Below are 27,266 nucleotides of genomic sequence, written 5' to 3' on the forward strand. Positions count from 1 at the left end.
TCAGTTTTTGACAATAAAGTAAAATGAGCTGTTTTGAGATTGGCATGAAGGAACTTCCAGGTGTGGCTTAGCTTTCATCCCCTTTTTTGACAGGTGCGCCTGGCTCCCTGTTGATGGCAGTCGAGACCTGTGGGTGCTGCTGAGTCTGGTTAGCTATAGGCAACACCCTTGAATACGTTTCAGAGTGTGACCATTATGAGAGGAATTTGGTAACAGCCAATGAAAATTTGTGAGCTGTTAGGCACATAGGCCCATCTAGCCAATCTAGGCACCTGACTTAATTTTTTAATTGGCTTAATCGGCATTGATAATTGAAAATGCCATTAAAAAAACAATTTAAAAAGTGATTTAAAAAAATGAATTTGCTGGTAGGCGCCTGTCATTTTGAGGCAGATTGCCTACACAGCAAGTAGGCATGGTTAGGAGTGTATTCGGGGTAGGGTCGGGACAGAGATTGGTTGTGGATTTACTTAGGTGCCTACCTTAGGCGCTGTCATTTAGACCAAGAAAACCCTGGCCTAAATGGCAGTAAGGATTCAATGCCTACTGGCGTCTAAGAATGCTTATGTGTTGCTAGGTAGAAATTCTATAAAAGGCGCCTAGTGGTTGATTGACAACCTTACTGAATGGCGCATGCCATTTATAGAATCAGGGCCTTAAGGCTCAATTCTATATATGGCATCTAAAAAAAATCGGCACAGAAAAATGCGCTATTTTGTAAGCCGTGTGCTGAGGCCAATTGTATCGTTGCTGTATAATGGTCGTATTTCCAGTTTCCTCTGTTAAGGGCCATGCTAATTGCCCAATTAGCATGTGAAAGCAGAGACGGCCTGGTCTTCAAATGAACCACACTTTCATGGCAACCAGTATTGTCTCTACGGGATATCATCTAAACAAACATAGATGTCGACACGGGCCATATTTTGGCGATTGAGCCTCCATCAGGAGTCCTTTGTCTTCAGACAGATCTGTCGCTCGTGTGCACCATATCCGGATTACTTCCCTCTGGGCTCACAACAGCCCCATCTTGCATTGATTTTAACAGCACCTCTCTGCTTTTTCTTTTGGACTCCTTGGGATTTGTGCAGTGTGGACTTTTCTCTGTTGTTTTGCTCCGGTTAGTATGTGGCCATTTTCTAGCCACCCAACAATAAAGGCTTACTGATACAAGAGATACCTGGACAGAACTCTTGCTTTCCATGCAGGTCAACGGAACGGTTGGCTGGGTAACATTATTAAGCACTCCTCACCCTATCTTAGCTTTAGAACACTAGTTAAAACAAACCTGTTTAACCGATTTGTAACCAAGAACTCTTAAAACCTTATCCTGGTATTCTACTTACATGTACTCGATGTCCCTACATTGTGACTATTACTCTGACTTTCTCCCTCTCTACATGTATTCGACAACTTCATTGTAATTTGTTTCGCTGATTGTCCAGTTCTTCTTGTAAACCGCCTCGAACTACTATGGCTTTGGCGGTATATAAGAATAAAATTATTATTATTGTTATAAGGGCTCCTGCGTTAACCAAGCACTTATATAGTTAGTGCACAGCGATGTAGCTGCACTAACTGGTTAGCACTGGGCAAGCTAACTCTCCACCCCCAAACATTCCCCCAGTACTAAAAAATAGAAAGTATTTTTTAGTGTATGGGAAGTTCACACAGATCTGAAAATGGTTGTAGGAAGCCAGGCGTGCCCTGTGGTAAAGAATTTTAACCTGCGGTGCCGTGGACTGCCAGAAGAACTAACCTGTGGTCAGTGGTGTAGCGAGGGTGAGAGGTGCCGGGGAGATGTCCCTCCCCTCCCTTGTCTACACCCCATCCACTCCTTCCCCGATCCCCCCTGACGTACACGTGCCCCCTTCCCTTTCCCTCCACTCCTTCCCTGAGCCCCCCTGACGTACACGTGCCCCATTTCCCTCCCTTCACAGCACCTCTGGTTGTTCACTGTTGTGAACAACAAGAACTTCAACCTGCTCCTCGCGACCCCGTCGTCTCTCCCACTGATGTCACTTCCTATGCGCAGCACCTGGAAGTGATGTCGGTGGGACAGCTGACACGGTCACGAGAAACACGTTGAAGGTGTTGCAGCGGTGAACAACTAGAGGCACAGGGGCAGGGGGTGAACATGTGGCAAAGGGGGAGAAGTGGGAAGAGGCAGGGACAGAGAGGAGGAGGGGTGCTGGCACTCCCACCAACATGGCGTCTGGGGTGGACAGCCCATTACCCACCCCTTACTACGACACTGCCTGAACTAACAAATCGATTCTGGAAGAATCAACGCAACTCCCCCCTCCTCCCCCCTTCACCAGTTCCCTTCTCTTTAGCCTCAAGCATGTTAACTGCTTCCCTAATGATATGTATACTGGATCTGCACTATTTCCTATTTGTACAGCATCTTGTAGCTCTTGAAATATACAGCTCCATTATTCTTGTAACTTCTCCTGGAAATGACTAGAATTCTCTCTGTAATTATCCTGGAAATGTCCAGTTGTCTCTTTTGTAATCCGCCCAGAACTGCAAGGTTGAGGCGGAATAGAAATCAGTAATGTAATGTAAAGATCATAGAAGCATGATGGCAGATAAAGGCCAAATGGCCCATCTAGTCTGCCTATTTACAGTAACCATTATCTCTTTCTCTCCGAGAGATCCCACATGCTTATCCTAGGCCCTTTTGAATTCAGACAAAGTCTCTGTCTCCACCATCTCTTCTGAGAGACTGTTCCATGCATCTACCACCCTTTCTGTAAAAAAGTATTCCCTTAGATTCCTCCAGAGCCTATCACCTCTTAACTTCATCCTATGCCCTCTCATTGCAGAGTTTCCTTTCAAATGGAAGAGACTCGACTTATGCACATTTATATTACATAGGTATTTAAACATCTCTATCATATCTCCCCTCTCCTGCCTTTCCTCCAAAGTATACAGATTGAGATCTTTAAGTCTGTCCCCATACGCCTTATGATGAAGACCACTCACCATTTTAGTAGCCTTCCTCTGGACCGAGTCCATCCTTTTTATATCTTTTTGAAGGTGCAGCCTCCAGTATTGTACACAATATTGTAAATGAGGTCTCACTAAAGTCTTATGCAGGGACATCAATACTTCCTTTTTCCTACTGGCCATACTTCTCCCTATGCAACCTAGCATCCTTCTAGCTTTCGCTGTCACCTTTTCAACCTGTTTGGCCACCTTAAGATCATCACATACAATCACACCCAAGTCACGCTCTTCTGTCATGCACTTAAGTTCTTCACCCCCTAAACTGTACCATTCATTCGGGTTTTTGCATTTCATAACATTACATTTTAGCTGCCAAATTTCAGACCATTCTTCAAGCTTGGCCAGGTCTTTCTTCATGTTATTCACACCATCCGGGATATCTACTTTATTGCAGATTTTGGTATCATCTGAAAAGAGGCAAATCAAATACCTGACAGCCCTTCAGCAATATCACTTATAAAAATGTTAAAAAGAACAGGCCCAAGAACACAACCTTGAGACACATCACTGGTCATATCCCTTTACTCAGAGTGATCTCCATAGACCACTACCCTCTGTCGTCTTCCACTCAACCAGTTTCTGACCTAGCCCTTCACTTTGGGGCCCATCAGCTATGTCATTCGAAGCCCAAATAATGAAGTTATGACTGTCTGTCTTTTTTTGGTCACACTCTCAGAAAAAAAAGATCATTGGAGAAGGTCATCGTGTTTGGGAAGATTGAAGGAACCAGGCAAAGAGGACAACCTGCAATCAGATGGCTAGATATGTTGAAAGCCAACCATGGGGATGAGGCTGGAGGACCTTTCCGGACTAGCACAAACCGATTTCTTTTTAGATCTGTAGCTCATCAAGTCGCTAGGACTCAAGCACGAGTCGATGGTACCTAAAGAGGAAGTACATATTAGTGCTTACTGAAGCTTAGTAAAAAGGGCCCCATATATTTAAGAATCTCGTTGGCTAGTAAAATTTCCGGGCATGCAGTAGGGAAATTTTTGTTGAATTTTATTTGTTATGAAATAATGTTGCTAAAATAAATTAATATGCATTAGTAGGGAATGAGAGAGGAAACAAGATGGCGACGAGAGCGGACGCCTGAGTAGGAGGCTCCCTCTCTTGCAGTCGGCAGGCGTTTTGCTGAAGTGATCCAGCAACCCTCTTACCTCGATATGGGGAAGAGGAAAGGAGCCCTTCGCAGCAATCCTCCGGCGGCGATAACGGCACCGCGTCTGGTGCAAACTACAATCGAGGGAGCATTAGCCCGCTCGAGTGAATCTTCGGGGGCTACTTCAGGGGTAAGCCCGAATACGTCGGGCGAACTCAGCCAGCACATTCGGGCGTTGTTGAGCCCGGAGCAGAGGCAGCCACCACCACAACCCGGAAGCAATGCAGAGTCGGGAGTTCCTGAGGAAATGATGACCCCGGAAGGTACATCGATCCCCAGAGAAGGAGGACAGCCAGCTCCAATTCTATCGGGAGCTGAAGAAGCTAGAGAACAGCATCAGCTTTCCCACTCTGCAGAGGAGTTGAGAGGAGCTTCAGGAGGAAGTAACATCAACTTTGGGGTGTTGGAGAATCCTAAGGTAATAAATATGGAGGCTTTATGGCAGGCCATATCAGTTATGGACGCTAACCTCAAACTATCCTTTTCCACTTTAAAAATTGATTATGGGACTATTCACTCTAAAGTGGAGCAACAGGGCTTGGTCCTTAAAGATTTAAGTGAGAAATTAGAAACACAGGAGTCAAGAATATCTGAAATGAAAACTTTGGATTTGGAATTGGTAAAAGAAAGATCATTTACTGCCAGGAAAATGGAAAGTTTTGAGAACCAACTAAGGAAAAATAATCTGAGACTCCTAAACTTTCCTAAATGTCCCTTAATTTCACCAATGGAGATGGCAAGAAAATACTTTAAGGAAATTTTGCTAATTCCCACAGAAAGTTTGCCACCAATTGTTAGAGCTAATTATCTGCAACTAAAGAAACCTGTAGAAGTTTCCACTCCTAATGAGATTCAAGGGACAAATAATGACAACATGAATTTAACGACATTTCTGGAGAACTCTTTAGAGGTTATAACGGAAAGGAAAACCCTGTTAATAACTCTTGCTTTAGAAAGTGATAGAGAATATATACTACGCTTGTTTTTTCGTCATATTAATGATCAATTTTTAGGCTCTAATGTTCGAATATTTCCTGATATGTCATTGAGATCTCAGAGGCGTAGGAAGGAATTCTTGGCATTACGGCCAAGAGTCCTAGCCTTGGGAGCAAATTTTATGTTGAAATTTTCTGTAAAATGTTTTGTTTCATATCAGAACAAGAATTACTTATTTTTTGAGCCTAAACAATTGATAGGATTTATAGAATCTAAAGAGCATGTAGGGCCTGTAACTGAAAATGAATAACCTGCTATGAATGGCTGTAGCACCGCAGAAAAATGCCGCTTTCTAAGTTGGACAAGATTCGTCTTATTTCTTATTTTTATTTTTTCTTAAGTCTCTCTCCAAAAGTTGTGGACTAAATAATTTGAATTATTATTGAGTAACCCAAAACACTGTGTTAAGTGGAATTGGGGTTATAGTTGTTTTTTTTTCCTATAATATTTTGTGTAATCTGTGTACAAGTATGTTTATTGCTTGTTTGTATTAATTAAATTGAATAAATAAATAATAATTAAAAAAAAAAAAATATGCATTAGTACAAAATGCACATCTCTAGTAAAATTGCCCAGATGCTTTAGAAGGTCAGTACACATTGACAAATTAGTCCCCGTTCCTGCAGGAACTCAATTTCCCCACCCTGTCCCTGCAAGTTTTGTCCCTGCCCCTGCCCCATTCCTGTAAGCTCTGCCTTAACCGCACAAACCTCAAACACATGATTTTAAAGCGTTTGAGACTTGTGCAGATGAGGACAGAGCTTAGGCATTGGTGGAATGAGGCATTATGACATCACAATCTGAGCTCTAGAATGTTGCTACTTAGGATTTTAAAGGGTTTGAGGTTTGTGCAGATGAGGACGGAGCTTGCAGGAATGGGGCAGGGACAGGAAAAGAACTTGTGGGGACGGGACAGGAAAATGAGTTCCCACAGGGACGGGGAAAAATTTATCCCCAAGTCAATCTCTAGTCAGTATATATTTCCTGCATGTCCTCACTATGTCCAGTCTTCCTTATAATTCAATTAAATATTTGTTAGCTTCATAGCATGCCACTATCAGTGAAAATAGATTTTGTAATTGAGTCACCTCTATTAACCATTCAAAGATTCAGAGCACAGTAGTTTTGTCATCTCTAAGTCTCCAAGTTAAACATTCCCAAACGCCCTGTTTTTCCTTCATATAATAAATCCTTTGAGTAATGAATGCATAGTTTTCCCATGGAAACTATAATAGGCTTACTGTTACTTCTAACATTGCAGATTGATTTAATTTGTCTTTAACATGACCAGACAGGCTGGAATTTTTTCATGATGTCATACACAGTATGTTTGTTTTTGTTTTACTGTGGTATTCGTATGAGTATAGGATGGTGGTCCTAGAGTAAAATTGATTCTTTGGAGGGTGGGCGTGAGACACCCTTGATGGGTCAACATAAGAATGATCCAGAGATGCTTTCCATCTTCTTCATCTGTGACTTAATGGGTCACTTCTGAGGAAGAGAGTTATCAGGTCTTGGAAGTCTGGGACTGTAGAACCTCTTTTGGAGAAGTCCTCCGTTAACTTACGTCCTCTTCTACTAAACCGCGCTAGCGGTTTTAGCGTGGGGAGCCTTGCTGAATGGCCTGCGCTGCTCCTGACACTCTTAGGAACTCAATGAGCGTTGTGAGCAGCACGGGTCATTCAGCACAGCTCCCCGCAGTAAAACCGCTAACCCGGTTTAGTAGAAGAGGGGGTTAGTGCAAAGCATCAAGTTTTTCAAGTTCAAGTTTTATTTAAAATTTGATTCAGTCGCTTATCAGGACTTCTAAGCGAGTTACAAGCAAGGAAAAAAAAAGGGGGGATAAAATAAACATTAATATGATTGCGACATAATCATTTTAAAATAATTTTTAAAACAAAAGGCTTAATTAACATGTGATGAATAAAAAACTAACAGAAAAGAAAAGGCAAATGGGAGAAAATACAATTGAAATCGTAAAAGAGAACAGGAAAGAAAAATACAAAAGGTAGGCGGGTTTATTTATTTATTTAAAAATTGATATACATGATTGGAGTCTGAAGCTCCTATGCTTTCCTTGTGAAGGATCCAGATGATTACTTTGCTTGCTTGGGAATGTCGGAGCATCCTGGACCTCTTTTCTGCCCGTGGTCGTTGCTTTACGGCTACCTGGGAACCCTTCTGGAACACTATGACTCCTGTGGCCAGGAGTCGGATTTTGAATTTCCGATTGGGTGGTTCTCCATATTAGTGCTTCCCCTTTGCTTTACTGTTTTAGTACATTGTTTGGTTCTTTGTTATTTTAGTAGTGGACTCCGATGGGGTGGGGGGAGGGGGTGTTTGTGTATTTGAAAATTGAGCTCTGTCTAACAGAAGGATTGGTTGATTTGTATATCTATCTTGGCTCAATAAAAATCATTTCAATATAAAAAGTTATATACTGCATAAAAACTATGCGGTTGACAAAATTACATGCATACATATTTAAGAAATGCTAAACAGGTTGCAACAAGACAAACACAAAGGGCTCCTTTTACTAAGCTGCGTTAGGGCATTAACGCGCAGAATAGTGCTCGCTACAATGCCAGCATCGAGCTGGCATTAGTTCTAGCTACATAGCGCGGGTTTAGCGCGTGCTAAAATGCTGCGTGCGCTAAAACGCTATCGCAGCTTAGTAAAAGGAGCCCAAAAAAGACATGGAAATTTAAAAGAAAGATGGTAAAAAAAAAAAATAAAAAAATACTGGATTTAAGTTTTGAATGCTTCTTTAAATAAATGACCCTTAAGAAGGCCTTTAAAGCAGACTAAGTTTTTAAAAAAATTTATTTAAAAAAATTTCTATTCCACCTATTAACTAGACAGATTACAAATGAAAGTACATAAAATGAGACCCTCAAAAAATAGAAATTCAACTAAAAACATACTAAAATACAAACTCAATAAAAAAAATAAACTCAGCAAATATTAAATAAATTAAGCAAAAAAATATAAAGATCCTAAGAAAAGTATATCAAAGCAGGAATTCCTTATTCATAGAAGGCTTTTACAAATAAGTGAGTTTTCAATAGTTTTTTTGAATGGTACAAAGTTAGAACATAACCTTAAAGGTCCGTTCGATGCATTCCACAAGATGTTTCTCTCTTAGGAGTCTTGAAAACGACAAGGTGTATAAGGAGCCACAGCACAATGGCAAAATGAAAGCTAGCTGGGATCAGTGTTTTAGTGAGGGTGAGAGGCGCCCCTCCACTGCCCTCTTTTCCACCCTACCTCCACACACTCCTTCCCCGCCTCCTCCTGCCATGTGTGCGCCGCTTACTTTCTCCCATACCTCTGTAATGTTCTGGTGCAAGCAGAAACCCCCAAGCTATTGTCACACCAGCATTTTCTCTTCCTCTGATATCACTTCCTAGGCATGGGTCCAGCAAGTGACATCAGAGGAAGAGCTGACGATGGCACGACAGCAGGTTGGGGGTTGCTGCTCCCACAAGGAACATTGCAGAGGAACAGAGAAGGGAAGCTGTGCGCTTGCACGGCAGTGGGGGGCAAGGAAGGAGTGGGTGCCTACGCTCTCACCAAGACGGCACCCGGGGTGGTCCACACCCTGCTGTCCTCTTACTATGCTATTGGCTGGGATAACACCATGGGAACAACTAGTGAAAGCAGTCAATAATTGTTATAGTAGCACATTTTAATCTTATCTGCTGTGATTGATCTAGAAATGCCGAAATATCAAAGATGATGGCAGATAAGGACTGTAAGGCCCATATACTACCTGCCGAAATTATTTCCTGATGTATTCTGTTAATAGGTTAATAAACTTAATATACCACCCTTAAAATCAGAGTGGTATACAATTCATAATAAAACATAAGATAATATTAGAATGCCATTTAAAACAGGCCTCAAATATGCTGAAAATTAGGTATCTCTTCCGTCTACTAGGTTAATGGTATCAGCCTTTTCACCAAGTAATGAAGAGAAGTCTATAGGTCACTGAGTCATGTTTTGTTAAAGTCCAATAAACTGTAAAGTGTGTAGTTGAAAAAGGGTGGTTGAGTGGTGACAGTGATGGGGAAGTTTAATTTTAGCATGCCAATAAATTCCCCAAATGTTTTGACTAATGTGCAGTCTCTCTTTCCCATTGCTGGTTACTGTGTTATATGGTAACGTGTGCTATTATAGATACTGCTTTTGATTTCCCAGAACAACAAGAAAAGGCAAACATTAGTCCCAACAAGGATCCCAGTTTCGACATATAGAAGACGCCTTCTTCAGGGGACACGTTTTTACACCTTGAGGAATAGTACGATTTCACTACAACAGTGTTTTTAATTTCAGTGCCATTTCTGCAAAGTGTCCCCTGAAACTGGGATCTTTGTTGGGACTGTTTTTTATATAGACTTTGTCATTGATTGCTAATAAAGACTTGATCATTAGTTGAAAAGACACCTCCCTTGCCTTTTCTTGTTCTGCTTATATTGCAAGGTGAGGTGTTTTTCTGTCCTCCTGGTTGTTTTGATTTCCCAGATCACCATATTTTTTTGGCTTAAATTTCTCCGACACAGGAAGTGCTGCTAACATATCTTTTTAAAAATTATAGATATCGATGAGTGCTCTTTTGAAAGGACATGTGATCATACCTGCATCAATCATCCCGGGACATTTGAGTGCACCTGTCGGAAGGGCTACAGTCTGTATGGCTATACACATTGTGGAGGTAAGCAGAAGCTTAATAGCTCAGCCCAACCTCTTCATTTGAAGCCCTAGGATAGAAGAAGCAGGAGCAATCAAACTCTTCTTAGCTGACAGGATCCTTGTTCTGCTCCTGAAATTTTTACGTCTTAATTTTGCATTTAGGTGCAGATTCTAAAAATGGTGCTGTAAATTAGTCGGTGACAGGCACCCTACCACTGCCTAAATTAGACCCCCCTTTTAAGAAGCTCCGTTAGGCTTTTTTTTTATTGCCGGCTGTGCTGGTAAAAGCCCCGATGCCTATAGAATTCCTAAGAGCATCAGAGCTTATACCACCGTGGCCGGTGATAAAAAAAGCCTAATGCGGCTTTAATTGGTTAAAAACACAATTTAAAAAAACCATTAAAAGAAAAGTAGGTGCTGGCAAGCACTTATCCTGATTGACGTCAGAATCGTGGCTCCGTCATAGCACCTAGCGGTGTCTAAGACAAAAGTAGGCATGCTTATGGCCGGAAATGACCTTAGGCGCCCTACGGCTTGATTCTCAGTCAAACGTAGGCACCAGTAATGTAGGCCTTGAAAACTCTGGCCTACATTAATGGCGCCTAAGTTTGATGTAAGCCGCAATTCTGGTCGTGGCACCTATACGTGATTTGACACACGACCGAGGCCATCTTTGGAAGGCCCGGCTGATGTAGGCGCCGTTTCCAGAATCCGGGCCTCGGTGTTCAGCTATAGTACAATGTGGCTGTTATGACCAAATTCCATAACAGGTTTCCCAACCAGTTTGTTTTGGAAAAGTCTCAGCATCATGTTTTATTGCATTATTATGTTTTTTTTTTTTTTAGGGGGGGGGGTGTTGTGATTTTATAATGTATGTTATTTTGTAATCCGCGTAGAATTGTTGGATATGCGGAATATAAATTCTGAAATAAATGGCAGTATAGTAGCTCTTAAACCTGCAGGAGCTATCTTCTGAATGCAAGCCTCTTCTTCCTTCCTGTAGTATAAGCCCAGAGTGTTGGAATTAACTGGCAGTGTTCCAGGCACAGATAAATGGGGCCCCACTTTGTGTATCACTCACATTGCACACATCTTCTGTTCTCTCTCCTCACCTCTTTCTTTGAGTTTGTCCAGCCACTGGCTTATAGCCAACCTTTGGTCATATTTCTTGTAATGCCTGTTCCATGGAGGTTCATGTATCAGAAATTATTCTTTGTTAATCTTGAAAAGTTGGGAAACATTGTTTTGCTATTCTTCACTACCAGTATCACAAATGTGGATAATCACCCAGTCAGTTCTATTTACAGTAGTTTCTTCTGTTTGGGTACCAGAATGGAATAATAGTATGTCAAAATACTGGTATTCCCACCTCACTTTGGAAGGCTCCATGAAGCTGACAAGCCCTGAGATAATTTTGCAGTAGAGAATGACATGGGGGCAAATTTGTCCCTGTCCCCGCAGGAACTCAATTTCCCCATCCCGTCCCCGCGAGTTTTGTCGCTGTCCCTGCCACACAAACCTCGAACACTTATGATTTTAAAGGGTTTGAAGCTTGTGCAGATGAGGACGGAGCTTAGGCATTGGTGGAATGAGGCATTATGACATCACAGTCTGAGCTCTAGAATGTTGCTATTTATGATTTTAAAGTGTTTGAGGCTTGTGCAGATGAGGATGGAGCTTAGGCATTGGTGGAATGAGGCATTATGACATCACAGTCTGAGCTCTAGAATGTTGCTATTTATGATTTTAAAGTATTTGAGGCTTGTGCAGATGAGGATGGAGCTTAGGCATTGGTGGAATGAGGCATTATGACATCACAGTCTGAGCTCTAGAATGTTGCTATTTATGATTTTAAAGTGTTTGAGGCTTGTGCAGATGAGGACTGAGCTTAGGCATTGGTGGAATGAGGCATTATGACATCACAGTCTGAGCTCTAGAATGTTGCTACTTATGACTTAGTTTAAAGGGTTTGAGGCTTATGCAGATGAGGACAGAGCCTGCAGGAATGGGGCAGGGACAGGAAAAGAACTCGCCAGGACAGGACGAGGAAAAATTTTCTATTTTGCGGCTAACTACTTGTGCTTCTTGGTTTTAAACTGTGTTGTTCCCTTTTTTGACAGTGCTATGTGCTGCTTTGTTTGTGTGTTGTTTTGCTGATAGAGCAGCTGGGGCACACACTCTCGTTTTCTGAGAGATGCGCTTGTAAAGAGATTGGGAGTCTATTAGAATGGAAAGCATTTTCTATTCATATTTTTTTTTGCTTTGTGTAGGATTGCTTGCAGGTTGCAATGCTCTTTGTTGCACAAAGAAGTTGTTGTACATGAGCATTCCATAATTTTCTAGAAATGTTTTGGGGAACTGCACTTCTCCTGCCATTATTGAAAAACTGAAGTAGCAAAGAAGATTAGCAAAAGCGTGTTGTGGAATGACAGGTGAATTATAAGGACACTAGAAATGGAAATGGAGGGAAACAAATTGGATCCATGTGAAAAATATGTTTTCTTAAAATGTGACTGATTTTAGCACCTTCAGAAATTCACAGAGACAAAGATCCTTACTTCCTCTGAAGCCAGTGAGGCTTGTGCTCAGTTGTGATTTCAGCATAGAAAGGAACCTAAACAGTCAACATTTGATGCTAATCACACAAGTCCTATATTTTAAACATTTGGGCCCACCAAATACAGAAACTTTCAGCCAGATGACTCAATATCTGGCCAAAAGTATCCATTTAAAAGACGGAGGTCCAGGGGCCTTACAAGGTGGAGCCAAAATTATCTAAATAGTAGCAGTATTATACCTCTGTCCAAATAAAGTGATCTGTTTAGGGCAGAGGTGGGCAACCTCAGTCCTTGAGGGCTACAACCCAGTTGGGTTTGCAGATTTTCCGCAATGACTTTGCATGTATTTGCATACAATGGAGGCACTGCGTGCATTAGGAAAATCCTGAAAAACTGACTGGTTTGCGGTCCTCAAGGACTGAGGTTGCCTACCTCTGATTTAAGGGGATTACACGAAAAAGTAACTTCCTGTTTCGCGAAACAGGAAGTTACATCAGAAGGAAGGACTCTGGCAGAGGGGAAGCCCAAGAGCAGGCCTGAATCAGTGAGTCCATTTTTCTTCCCGAAACAAATCGATTCAAATTGATTCAACAAAACTGAATCGGTGAATTGATTCAAATCGTGAATTGGGCAACACTACTATTTATCCCTACATGGTGGACTTGCATTTGAATATCGATCCCAAAGTATCCGTCTTCTCCAGAGATGTGATGTAACCCAGTTGCTAGAAGGAGATTTAGGTATGTCCTAAATTGTTTTATAATCAATTTCCCCTCCTGATACATCATTATACATGTAGTGTTGATGTCAAAGTCAAGATGCAAGATTACAGAAATCAGAATGCAGTGGGATGTAAATTCAAAAACTAGGTCTGGCCAAAATCCTTCTCCAGTAATTGGATCTCATCACATCTATGCTTCTTGGAAATGTGTAAGATTTGAAATGACTGGATGGCTAGGGCCTGGAACAGAGATATAGATTCTTTCAGCTCTAGGCTACTAGTTACAGTTTATGTCAGTAATGATCATAAATTCCTACTATCTGTATGACCCACGTGAAATAACAGACAAATTGATGCGAAATGTTTCCAAGGTGCCTTATCAGGATGTCTCTAACTTGTTCTTGAAAGGACAACTCAGTTTCTACATGGATTCAGTTAACCATACAACTAATATTGTTGAGAAAGTGCCAGGTTACAAAACTATGTTCTTTAATGGAGGACATCGCTTTCTGGTGCTGTTGCTCCAGTAGCATTCATGCACAATACTTGTGACAAAAAAAGTATTCAATGCATAGGATGCATTCTTGTAAAATGTACATAATTTGGTGTTTCTTAGATATTGATGAATGTAGCATCAACAATGGAGGCTGTGAGCACACTTGTGTGAACACGTTGGGGGATTATGAGTGCCAGTGCCTTTCGAACTACAAGCTACACTGGAATAAAAAGGATTGTATTGGTAAGGTGTAGACGTGTTATATGTCATATGTGTAAGCTCAAAAAAATCTAGCTTTCAGTAAAGAAGCCTGCACCATTTCTTTTTTGTTTTGTTTTATTATTGAAAGGAGGGGTTTTTTTTGGTAGTAAACAAGGCAACTATATAAATTTTAGCCAACAGAGCATCAAACTGGACCACTTTCCAATCCTGTAACAATATACAAAGCAATTCTGAACCTCATATTTTTGTTAGTCTTTCCCCCTCCGTAACCCCTCTGAATTCCACTCCCCCCATGTAGACCCCAAACCCATCTCTCTCTCACAGCAAAACAATCCCTGTAACCAAACCTGCACCATTTCTTTGATAACATTCTTCTTGTCTTTCAATAGAGGCCCTAATGGCCCGTTGTCGATATAGGTGAAAAACAGGAGATACTTTGTGGATATTTGGTGCTTTCCTTTTCTGTGCTTTATCCCTTCTAGGTTTGTTCTTCTCATTTCTTTTCTGCTTACCTACATGAATTATGCTGGTGGTATTTATATTTTAATTCCAATGGGATGTATGTTTGTCAGGGACTGCTAATTGCCCCATTCCTTTTGAAAGTCTTCTAGTATCTGTGAGATGAGACAGACCTCAAAAGTAACTCAAAAGGCTATACGTACTTCAAGAAACATTAGGGGGTTGTTTACTAAAGGTTAGGGCACACTGTCTGCTGCAGGACTCGTTTTATTCCATGGGCCTTGCAGGAGATAGCATGCACTAATGCAATTAATACAGTGGTCTCTAACTTTTTTTTGCATGTAAAGGGCCGCAGTGTGAATATGAGAAAGCTCTGAGGGCCACCATAAGATTTTAAGCTTACATACACTACTAATTTTGGGGGTTTTTGTTTTTTTTTTTTAATTATGAAGTTAATGTTTAACAATATCAAATGATATCAAAGAAAAAGGTATTCTCATACAAATTTTTTAAATACAAATATAACACAAACAATCCTTTTCAAGCCCACAATATTGGGGAGACATGCTGCTTTTCTACTACGTATTTAAAGGAAAACAAAAGAAATGGATTGAATTCTTATGAATCCTAATCATTCCCTACTATATGGAACTATTGACATCCTACCATTTTCTCAATAATGAATACACTACTAATTTTGTAAACCATCTTGGTCTGCTTGTTCAGACTGGCTATTAAACATTAAAAATTAATACTAATATTGATTCTAAGAACTCGCTTAATTTTCGATTGGCAACAGTAGAAAATTCTATAATTGAAACACCAGAGTAAGATATTTAAGCGAATGTTTGCAGTTACTATATCAAGTGGGTGTGATGAGCATTTCAGTCAACTGTTTGAGTCAACATTGGAGACTACTGTATTAGTGCCTGCTGTTAGTAAATGACCCTCTTAGTTCGTAAATAGGCTCCACTGAGAAAGCTGTCGGGGATGTCCACTCCCTCTTGCCAGCAGGCCCGCCTCTTCAAAATGGTAGGCCTTCTCCTTCCTGGTGCATCCTGGGATGCACCAGGTAGGGGCCAAAGCCCTGATTGGCCCAGATACCTAAGGCATACCAGATACACTGTGTGCGTTAATTAAATCCATGCATTTTAGTAAATCTTGCCCAAACAGCCTTACCGTAGTTGTGAAAGAGCTTCCTGCAAATGAAAATGGAAAAAAAAAATGTTGAAATAAAATGTTTTAGATGATATTGACATGACTAGTGGGCCACTGTTTTTTAATTAGATCACTTGGTTTGCATCCAGAGACCAAAAACCATTTCATAAAGCCAGCCTGGAATGCAGTTTGGGGCAAGGTAAATGATATGCCATGTGACTGCATTTATATCTACTGTTAGTGAACTTATAACTAATGTTCTTTTCCCATGAGTCTTTGTGTTTTATCCCATTTAGAAGTAGAGAGGTTCCTGCCAGATAATATAACTCCCAAAGTCTTACTGCAGTGCTTTAAGAGTGATGGAGGTGATAGGTGCTTCTTAAGCTGCCAGTTCAATATCCATTTCATTTCTGGTAAGTAAATCCGTGCAGTATAAATATGTTGAGTTGAATTCCCAGAAAGTTCTTACCAATTTTTGCTTCCGAGCCAAAACTCTGGCATGTTATTTTCTTGGTTTTGCCTTTTCTCATTATTGCAGGGCTTTCTTGCTTATTTGAGGCTGTTACACTTTTTTTGTATCGTGCTGTGTTTTGACAATTATTAATCTGTATATGGTACCCATATCCAATGTGTATATTTTTTTGACTTTGAGTCGTTTATGACCCATGATGCAGATGTGAAGCTGAAACATGGCCATTGCGGGTCTTTTTTTACCATTTGTCCTTTTAATAAGAACTTTCAGTTTCTCCACTGTTTTTTCTTTGACACCTTCACTCTTGGCTGGTTTGTTATATTATTTTATTGTAAAAATAGTCCATAAATACTAGACCCTTCTTTTACATAATTTCAATCTTGGTATATAGGCATACTATATAGGTTTTTGCCAGGTACTTGTGACCTGGATACCAGACTAGATGGACCATTGGTCTGACCCAGTAGGGCTATTCGTATGTTCTTATGTGAGCCAATTATAGAACAGTCAAGGCATTGTGACATCACTGGAATGAGGCATTATGACATCACAATCTCAGCTCTGGAATGTTGCTACTATTTGGGTTTCTGCCAGGCACTTGTGAGTTGGATTGGCCACAGTGGAAACAGGATAGTGGGCTAGATGGATCATGGGTATGTAAGTTTATATTCATTACAGTTCACAAACTTTTGCTTAGAGAAGCTCCTGGTGTTGGGGGTAGGTCAGGGCCATATGGAAAATCTCCTTAGGAAGGCTCTTTATAATCCTTTTATAAAATTCAGAGTCACTATGGCAGGGCTACTGAGAGCTTAAGATGATGGTGGCACTGAAACCTATTGCGGTGATGCAGTATGTGACCAACTCAGTGATTGAGTGTATGATGCAGATTCCTGGCCCAGTTGGGGATTGCTTGGAGACCTGGTATATGAAGAGAGAAGTCCACTGAATCATTCCAGATAAGTTTTTTTCAGCTGTATTAGTACACTGACTTGCTCATACTGCAGATTTAACTCAATAAGGAAAAAGGCTGGAGTTTTTATATGCCTTTGTTTGTACTTATGATGATGTATGGACGGCATGTTCTTTTTATCACTGTCTTATAAATCTGGAGCTTTTTTTTCCACCTTTTATTTTTTTACTGCATTGTGAGGTGGTGGCTTAAACCTGGCAGATTACTCTTATCAACAGTATTACTATATTTTGGATGGGAAGCCATCTTGACATCTAGCCTAGAATTTGAGAATACTATTATTTTGTAGGATTTTAATGCCACAGACAAGGGCTGGTCAGACCAATAATCGACATTGTTATTATCCTTGCTAGAGCATGTTTGTTAAAAGAAGAAAGGAGGATTATCTCTGCAGAAGAGAACCTGAGGAGCAACGACGGTGATGGACAGCCAAGGAATCCAAATTTATCATATATGTCTTGTAAAGTGACTTTGAAAGACACTATGCTTATGCTTGAAGGCATCGATGCTCTACAAGAATTTGACAATTAACCAAATTTGACAATCAGAAAAGCCAGCTCTTACTTTGTATCTCTGTGTACTACTGGTATACTGCAGGAGATGCTTGACGCAGGAATTATAAGTTGAAACACGGCCCTGTTGGGTCACTTGCGTGCTGAGCATATGTGATTAGCAATAATTGTCTTTCTAACTACATTTTGGACTCGTTGGTTGTCCTGTAGTCTTCTTTTGGCCATCACTTTGTTGGCTCCTCTTTTGAAACTCAACTTCATAATATTAAAAATTCAATGAGTGTTTATATGTAGGATAATGCTCTATGTTTCTGTATTGACTTTTTTCCTATGTGCTCTGTCAGGGCTACAAGATGCCTACACCTTAACCTGTGGCTCCTCTTCTCAGTTCAGGAACAAGCAACATAAAGCCAATGAATCAACCTTCTTGGGTAATTACAATATACACCATTCCTACGTGGCTTCACTAGTATTTGCACAGCATTAAGGCCCTCTTTTACTAAGGTGCGTTAACCGATTAGCTTGTGCTAATCAATTTAGCGCACGCTAAACGCTAACGCGTGCATGTTAGTCTATGGAGGGGGTAACACTCCTATTTACTAATTGTGCTAGCTGTTGAATGCAGGAATTACCACCTACCAAAGCGCAGGCTCATTCTACCACTCTGAGGAATGTGCAATGCGTTTGGTATTATGTCTGACTCAAAAGCTGATATGTCCCTGTTTTCTTTGTGAAGATATTTTGACTGTTAAAGCCAACGCAACCTTCCGGTTTAATGACGGGAAATGCAACTTGAAGAGTTCTGTGAAGATTAAGGAAGAGTTGCATGAAATGATGTCAGGTAGGAGTCCATGTATCTCATCCAATCCATTCAGTATCGATAATACGAGTTCTGCAAGGATGAAAATAGCATAACATTTTGCATAATATCCTCTAACTTTATACATTATAGTCTCCACACTATTTACTTGCTGGTTTCTTAACTCTGTGTTCTTTCTCTGATGACTATAGCTTTTGGTTCTGCTGCTTAAAATGTTTTATTGTATTAAATGCAAAACCGTACCAAATAAGATAATAACCAAACACAATAAACTAGCTATAAATTCAAAAAAATCATCTCGAGAATCATTTAATACATAACGATCCAGTAACTCCCACTTCAATTTGCTGTACACCACCTTGTGTGAACTCCTTCAGAAAGTATTTTCTCATACTTCCTAAATAGGCAGATCCAATGCCACCACAAATAGACTTGGACATCACAATTGCTCCTCCAGTGGTTTACAATAACCTTTAGAACGTCAAAAAGACATTTAATAGCTTTTGGAATAGCAGCAGGAAGAATCACAGACTTCCAAATAATTGCCCTAACAGACAATGGAGCATCAACACACAAGATGTCTGTGACTCTCCACCACGGCCATTCATCCTTCCAGTAGACTTGTAAATTAGGGCATTCATACACCATGGGAGAAATTCTATAAGAGGCGCCTAAAGAGAGGTGCCTAGCTTAATTAGTAAATTCAAGAAAGCGTGGGACAGGCACGTGGAATCTCTTAGGGAGAGAAGGAGATAGTGGATGCTTTGGATGGGCCATTTGGCCTTTATCTGCTATCATGTTTCTAAAAATAAAAATTAATTGGATAATAGGGGCCTATCTTCTTAGGTGCGATTGCCTAGCAGCACCTGACTCCAAAGTAGGCATGTTTAGGGGTGGAGAAGGACTTAGGCGGTGCTAAGCGCAATTCTCTAAAAGACGTAGGTGGCTATAATGTAGGCCTTTAAAACTCTGGCCTACATTACAGGCGTCTAAGTTTGAAGTTAGGCACAATTCTGTAATAGGTCCCTTAGTGCAATTGACAAGCGATAGGCACCTATCTTTTTAGACTCCGTTTACAGAATTTCCCTCGTATGTATTAAAGCCCCTACCGACCGTTTACAAGACCAGCAGGAGTCACTTGCATCATCCCTGCTTTTATTTTTGATTTAAGTGGTGTCCATAGACATAGCTTTTCGTTCCAGTGCACTATGGAGTCCTTTTACAAGGCTGTGATGGAATATAGGCTTAGCAGAAGGAATCGCTGGACTTTTCCGTGGCTAAACTCATTTCTACCGCAGCCATGAAAGGGCCATCTTGCTATGATTTTTGTTTTTCAGGCAATATGCCAATGTGAGCATTCGTGCACAGCAACTAAAAAAAAATAAAAGAAGAAGAAGAATGTGGGTGCATTTACCACCTCCTGTTTAGGGGGCACTAAGTTCTCCTGCATTAAGTGCATGCAAACCAGTTAGGGAGCAATTCATCAACGGTTCCTAATGGTAGAACTAATGTACAATATCCTGCATTCATCTATTTTTGCCATATTAAGTACTAGATTTTATATATGGTGCCAACAAAAACCTCTATAAACAGCGCTCAAAGTTAGGCTTGGTTTACAGAAAAGCACTTAGTGCCAAGAACCACACCTAGCGTTAAGTACAGCCACTTACACCAACTGAAATGTGGTGCAAATCCTCACACCTAAATTAGGCTTGGATTCCCTCCAACACGAATGCTATTACTTTATGTGTAGGAAGATTTTGCTTTTCACGGTGCTTATTATATTTTCTATTGATGACCACTGACGCAGGCTATTGCCGAAACTTGACCAAGTCGGGTCTTTTCTCAATAAAACACTGTAGGCCTCAATCTATAAATGGTGCCTAACCTGCAGACCTCAGTCGATGCAGTTTTCAATCAACCATGTGGCGCCATTTATAGAATCACACCTAGCTGACTTAGGCACCACTAGGCATTCTCGAGGTAGGTGGTGGTATATTAGGCCAGGTTTTACCTAGCCTAATTTCCCAGCACCTACTTCAGATGCCTAGAAATGCCTAAGTCAACCACACCTATTCTCCACCCCTAAACATACTTACTTTTCAGGTAGGCATCGTTAGGCATTGGAGGGTGCTCTGACTTAGGTGTTGCTAGACGCCGTGCGGTATTCTGCGTGCAACCCAAATGATCAATTAAAATAATCGTTTAATTTTATTTGAGGTTTTTGAGGTTCGTAAATTTCCTAAAAGAACACGATTATTTTTAAAAATCTGGGATCCTTATATACAAAAATTATCCTCGAAAGCAAGAAGTTCGATTCTTAATACTTTATATTAGATATAAAAAAATTTTTTTTTTCTTTTTTTATATTAATTATTTGATGTTTTATGTCACCTTTCATTCTAGGGTAGGGAGGGAAATTTGAATGATTTTGATATATATATATATATGAAGTAATAAAAGGGGATATAGGGAAAAATAGTTTAGATATATTAAAATATATGTTGAAGGAATGATAAAATGTTTATGCAAATGAAAAATGTGATGTAGGAGGATGTTCTTTGCAGTTGAATTCATGGCAAAACATTGTTTAATTGAGTTAAAAAATGTTATAAATTAATTGTGCTCAAACAAACTCCTATAATTCTAAACAAAATATATGAATAAGTCTTGTTTTAAAAAATTTATTTTGAAGGAATGATAAACATTTATTAGAAGTTAATATGGTCAATTTAAATGTAATGACTATTTTACTGTGTTATATTATTATGTATCTATTGCATTTCTTCAATAAAATGTTATAAAGTAAAATGCATTAAACAATTTCACCAAAACAGTAAAAAATAAAAAAATAAAAAAAAATAATTAGTTTTTAATGGGGTTTTAATGGCATGGTCAATTACCAGTGCCTGGCACAGGGATAGGCAACTCCAGTCAAGTAACCACAGGTAGGTCAGGTTTTCAGGATATCCACAATAAATATGTATGAGATAAATCTGCACGCATTACTTCTGGCACTTGAGGACCAGAGTTGCCTCTCCTTGACTTGACACATGGTGGAGATCTTGATGGAGAACCCTTTGCTCTTTGTGGTCTTTGTCTGTTTTTGTACAGAAAAACCAAAACCAGCGGTTGAGCATTTCCATTTTGTAAACCTCACGTGCTGCTCCAGGAAGAAAGTCCATGGAGCCCAGGGAAGAAAAGCAACAGCTCGAGAGATTACTATTACTGCAGAATTTGAACTTGAAATTAACCTAAAGGAGGTGACAGGTTGGTTTGCAAAACACCCCTTTGGTGCAATCAAAGCTTCCCGCAACTCAGTTCTCATCCTTCTATCTCTCGCTTTCCATCTGTCATGCGAACAAAAGTATCTCCTGTTTTGAAACTTCACAGATTGGTTTAAGAACTTTGATGAATTTGCTTGGCCCCATTAGATTAGTCATATACTGCCCTTAAAAAAATTTGCCCTTCTGTTTAATTATACTGTGTCTGCTGATGTCCTTGATAAAAAAAGCAAACAACCATAAAACACCAAACTGATGGCACAGTTTGCATTAGGAAATATTTCACAATACCTTTTCTGGTTTCTGATGTGGTACTTGTCTTTTTGTTTTTTTGGGGGGAACGGGGGTTGGATTTAGAAACGTGTGATTTGAGCTGTGCTCGGAAAAAAACAGAAAAGAGGCTCCGCAAAACAATTAGAGCACTGAGGAAGGCAATTAACCGCGAACAGTTTCAAGCCCGCCTATCAGGAATGGACTATCACGTAGCGAGAAGAATTCCCAAGCTAGCAGATCCTCAGGACTCATGCAACACTGGCCAAATGCGAGTGGACGGCAGATGTGGTAAGCAAAAAGCAGCACCTGGTAACTGATCTTCTCTTTTCTTATTTTGGGCTTCAGGCAGGTTCAGATATGTTAAGATGGATCATCTTATATGGTGGATAAAAAAACATTATGTCATGCTTGAGTGTATAATCATCAGTTCGATCAATTATCAATATAATAATCTAAACGTGTGTCTTCTGAATTTCAGTTTCACAATTGTGTAAAAATGAAAAATAATACATTTACCTTGATCAGTGTAAGTGAATAAATCTGGTCCACCTTGAGTTTTGTATGTGCCCTATTGAGCAATTCAAACATGGTTTCGGGCATTTTATTAGACTTTCAGATCACGTGACTTATGTCCACCAATCAGATGTCCAAATGTGAACATTGTTAAATCACCGTCATCCATTACACTTCCTTGTTTAAACCTGTCGGTTGCCTACACCTGTTCTAGTCTATGGTATCGGCCTCTGTTTTTCTTTTTGCCTCAGACTTGTAAGTCCTATCGAAAATGCCCCTCCATGTCTCACTGCTACCGTGCTGTATCGTTGCAAATCTTGGATGCCATACCACAGACAGGTCAAGTATTTCAGAGTACTCTTAGAGCTCCGTCTCAATATAAGGTGCAAGATAGGATCTCCAGCAGAGAAGTCCTTGAAAGGTGCCAGTCTGTTAGTGGGAAGAAATGGCAGTGAAACCTCAGTTTAATTAGCAGGCCGTGCCATAAGGATAGCCAACTGAAAATGAGCACGGATCAAAGGACAGACCACGCCTCAGATTCAAAGACATCCTTAAGCACAACCTTAAAACCTGCATGGTAGAGTTGAATAGTTGCTGGGATGTGACCTAGGACAGAGTGAGGTAGAGACATCTCTGTTATGTTATAGAACAGTTGTCTCAAACTTGTGGCTCACGGGCCGCATGCGGCCCACCAGGTACTATTTAGAGGCCCTCGGTATGTTACCATTGTTCTGTAACGTTGCCTTCCTCACTGCTGTAACCTCACACAAGTGCTTTCCTGCATCTGCATGCGATTGTGAGGTGGAGTGGAGAGGACAATCGCGTACAAACGCAGGAAAGCGCTTGTGTGATGTGCTGCTGGAGGAGGTGAGAGCTGACGGCGGTTGTGGATGTGACCACCGGACACTTAAGGCACAAGATGGATATTGATTCCCCCCTCTGCAAAAAAGCCTAGAGGACTACACCAAAATCTTGTCTCTTGCAGCTGATACTTTAGAATCTAAATCACAATTATGCACGAGGTAAAACTCTTTATAGTTTATAAATCGTTCCTTAATTGTCTCTGATAATTTCAGCTATACACAGCTGAAAGCAGAGCAACATACAGAAAGTGAAAAACTGTCCAAACAGGGTGTCATGGATACAGTTAAGGGGAACGGTTAATCAGTTGGCTGGGTTGAAGAGCAGAGGGAAGAAGAGGACTATCAAGCCATTGTGACATCACTGATGAGGTTGGCTCTTATTTGTGAAATGAGGCATTATGACATCACAATCTCAGTTCTGCTTCCCACAGACTGAAACTCTTCACACTACTACTACTACTATGAATTATTTCTATAGTGCTATCAGACAGAGTCACAAAGAAGACAGTCCCTGCTCAAAAGAGCTTACAATCTAAACAGAGAAGACAGACAAACAGGATGTTATGGATACAGTTAAGGGGAATGGTTAATCTGCTGACTGGGTTGGAGGGCAGTGGGAAATAGGGTTATGGATTGAAGGCTATATAAAAAAACTGAGTTTTCAGTCTGCTTTTAAACAAGGGAAGGGGGCCTGTCGGACTGTTAACCCAAGAACAGCGGCATCAGTGACGAGTTAGTTTTAAAATGTTATGCACTCCCCCGCCTTGAGAATGGCATGCGAATCGCGTCGGCAGTCAGGGGATGAGCATTCAATGAAGCTACGTACCATTTATTGATGGAATGATAAGATTATGAAGATACGGCTATAAATTAAATTGAATTTAAGCAAAATAAGTACAAAACAAGTATAAAAACGAGAAAAGAAAAAAAACAGTGGCTTATCAACAATTTGCCGGGATTAATGCGGATTGGTACCACTTGAAGTTACATTACTCAGTGATGGTTTGAAGATCCCTGGGCAGTTCCTGGTCCTTTAATATAGTCTGAAAGAGTTGACACATACCCCTAGCATAGATCTTTACAGCTGCTACCCATGAAACCCGGTGTCAAGATGTTCCAAAGATGGGCCTGCCAAGGTACTTGCTTGGAGGCTTGGACAGGCAGATGGTCAAGGGGGGTCTTAATTATGAACCGGACATCTTTGCTGACAGTCACAAACACAGACAAGCTTACCTTGTGGCTTGTCCCTTTGGTGGAACCCTCTAGCAGTGGCTGATAATGGCAGCTGCAGGGTATCCTTGCCTTAAATTAAGGACAGCAGAGGCAGTTCAACCGCAAAATGGAGCAGACATGGCATGGGGCCTACATTTTTTAAAGAATCACAAAGTTGTTTAAACTAATGTCTGCTTTTTCATTTGTTCCAATTTGTGTGTGTGCTTCAACAAAGTAACACAAAAAGCCAGTTCTCCATCCATTGCAAATCTCTTTTTCTCTCTCATTCCTCTTTATTTATTTTCAAAGAGCTGACATGCCAAATAAATTCTTTGAGTGTTCCTGCTGCTTAACCTGCTGATTTCACAATAATATTTTAGGACATAAATCCTTTAGACCGAAGTCTGTGACCTGTTATAACTTCAAGGATGCCCCGGCACTTAATTTGCATCAGCTGTTTGTGGTTTCCCTTAAAGTCAAGCCCTGAGCCTTAAAAAATGGTTAGATGGTGGAACATTGACCCCTGTTATTAGGTTCATCTTCTTAGCGAACTAAGGAGGCCGAGTGTTTGTCTGCGGCATCAAATACTCAAAGACTAAATTGTTGAAAGGAGGGGAAGAGCCTTTAAAATGTCTTTGTGATCATTAATCCTGGCATCCTGTTGGGCCTCTCTTTTGCATCAGAAAAGCTTCCACAGTATTTTGTTTAAAAAAAAAAACAGCTGCAAGAGGTTCAGGAATGGGTTTTTAATGGTCATTGAGGACAAAGGCTCCGGCTATGAAAATGAAGTCTACTGGAGGCTACTGGTCCCTTTGTCTGTCTGAAGCAAAAACAAGCAGCTTTCTAGAAAAACAGAAGAGGTTTTGATGTCATTTTTGGAAAACCTATAAAAGAATAAGATGGAATGATCACTCTGCAAGTAACATGCTGACATTTAGAATTTGCTGAAATCTTTGCGATGGGGCATCTGACACTGTTCAAGATAGTTCCCCATTTTATCTCTTAAACATCTGCCGTTATCACACTTTTAGTTTCTTTTTAAATAAATAAAAATATTGTTTCTCTTTAAGGCTCCTTCTAAGCTGAAACGTTTAGAGTTGTAACCTGAAAATCTCTCAACCACTCTGTATTGAGCTAGTCTATAAGTTTTTATTTCAGTTCAAAATTTTGAATTGATTTTAATATACAAAAAAAAAATGGTAACAAGGCAAGATACAGACAAGCTGCACTAAGAGAAGTAATCAGAAAAGATAAGTCTTACCCCCTCGTCTATTAAACTGCGCCAGCAGTTTTTAGCGCAGAGAGCTGCGTTGAATGGCCCACGCTGCTCCCGACGCTCATAGGAAATCTATGAGCGTCGGGAGCAGCGCGGCTCTCTGCGCTAAAAACTGCTGGCGTAGATTAATAGAAGAGGCCCTTAATGTAGACGTTATCTAAATCGATTCCCTTTTCCTAGGTCTGTATTCCGTGATAGGGGCCCATTGTAGGGTGGGGAGAGGCAACTAGGTACAGTACAGTTGATCTGGTTGTTCAAAGTCTGGCAAATCAGTATCAACAAATAAACTAATATAGAGGTCATTAGCTATATCATCTCTCTCCTTTGATTTATTGATGAAATCAATATCAACATAATTTATTCCTCAGCTTTCTAGCTAGAGCAGACATGGGCAACTCTGGTCCTCGAGGGCCGGAATCCAGTCGGGATTTCAGGATTTCCCCAATGAATATGCATTGAAAGCAATGTAAGCAAATAAATCTCATGCATATTCATTGGGGAAATCCTGAAAACCCGATTGGATTCCGGCCCTCGAGGACCGGAGTTGCCCATGTCTGAGCTAGAGAGTTCAAAGCATGTTACAATTGGCCAGAAATCTACGACACCAGAATAAATAGAAGCGAAAGTTAATACCAGCTCAAAGCTTGTATCATAAATAAAGCAGAACATTATACGTCAGAAATCTGCGTTATAAAAACATCAGAATAAATACAATATAAAGTTACAATAGTTCAAAGTTTATATCATAAATGGAGCAGAATGTTACAAGTCAGAAACCGATGTCATAAACACGTCGGAATAAATAAACCAGAAAGTTACAACAGTTCCAAGTTTATATCATACATGGAACAGAAAGTACATCCACATGATGATATCCTAATGCCCTGGAAGACTTTTTTAGGATCTTATCTGAGATAATATATGCCTTATAAATGTACCTAAGTAATAGCAAAGATAAATGCCAGAATACAGTTTTTTTTCTTGCATTGGATTGAATTCCCTCTTTATTATAAAACCAAATTCAAGCTTACTTACGTACAAGTAAGCTAGGTATTATTTTTTATTTTATTATTTATAGACCACTTATAGCCTAAGTGGTTTACATTCAGATACTCAAATATTACTCCCTATCTGTCCTGGTGGGCTCACAATCCAACTAACGTACCTGGGGCAATGAAGTGTTAAGTGACTTGCCCAGGGTCACAGGAAACAGCAGTGGGATTGAACCTGCAACCTCAGGGTGCTGAGGTTGAAGCCCTAACCACTAGGCCACACCTCAATTCCTCCAATTTAATCCAATCCTTTGGTTTTATATACAGCTCTCCCTCCGAATTTGCAGGGGTTAGGTGTAGAGCCGGCCCGCGAATAGGGAAAAATCGCAAACAAATTTTTGGCCCGGCTCTGACCCACCCCCGTCTCCCTCCTGCATCCCTGGACCTTACCTGGTGATCTAGCGGTGACGCAAGGCAGGAGCGATCTTCCTTTGCTCCTGCACCCTGCAGAGCCGACATCAAAATGGCTGCCGTGAGTTCCCGTTGTAATCTCGAGAGTACAACGGGAACTCGCAGCAGTCATTTTGATGACAGCTCTGCAAG

General features: G+C 40.5%; 1 protein-coding gene across 3 annotated transcripts in view; it reads left to right on the forward strand.

Moving 5' to 3' along the window:
• The window catches only part of SCUBE2 (signal peptide, CUB domain and EGF like domain containing 2), a 128,422-nt gene that overhangs the window by 70,589 nt on the left and 30,567 nt on the right, over positions 1-27,266 (forward strand). For 2 of the 3 annotated variants that reach the window (XM_033927874.1, XM_033927875.1), the window contains 7 exons: positions 9,768-9,884; positions 13,758-13,880; positions 15,773-15,889; positions 17,775-17,861; positions 18,167-18,271; positions 21,365-21,520; positions 21,892-22,095. In XM_033927874.1, coding sequence (XP_033783765.1) covers positions 9,768-9,884; positions 13,758-13,880; positions 15,773-15,889; positions 17,775-17,861; positions 18,167-18,271; positions 21,365-21,520; positions 21,892-22,095 — 909 coding nt within the window. The remainder of the gene's footprint in view (positions 1-9,767; positions 9,885-13,757; positions 13,881-15,772; positions 15,890-17,774; positions 17,862-18,166; positions 18,272-21,364; positions 21,521-21,891; positions 22,096-27,266) is intronic. The other variant, XM_033927876.1, reaches the window with a different exon arrangement.

This window comes from Geotrypetes seraphini, chromosome 19 (genome assembly GCF_902459505.1).
Source record: "Geotrypetes seraphini chromosome 19, aGeoSer1.1, whole genome shotgun sequence".
Classification (NCBI taxonomy): domain Eukaryota; kingdom Metazoa; phylum Chordata; class Amphibia; order Gymnophiona; family Dermophiidae; genus Geotrypetes; species Geotrypetes seraphini.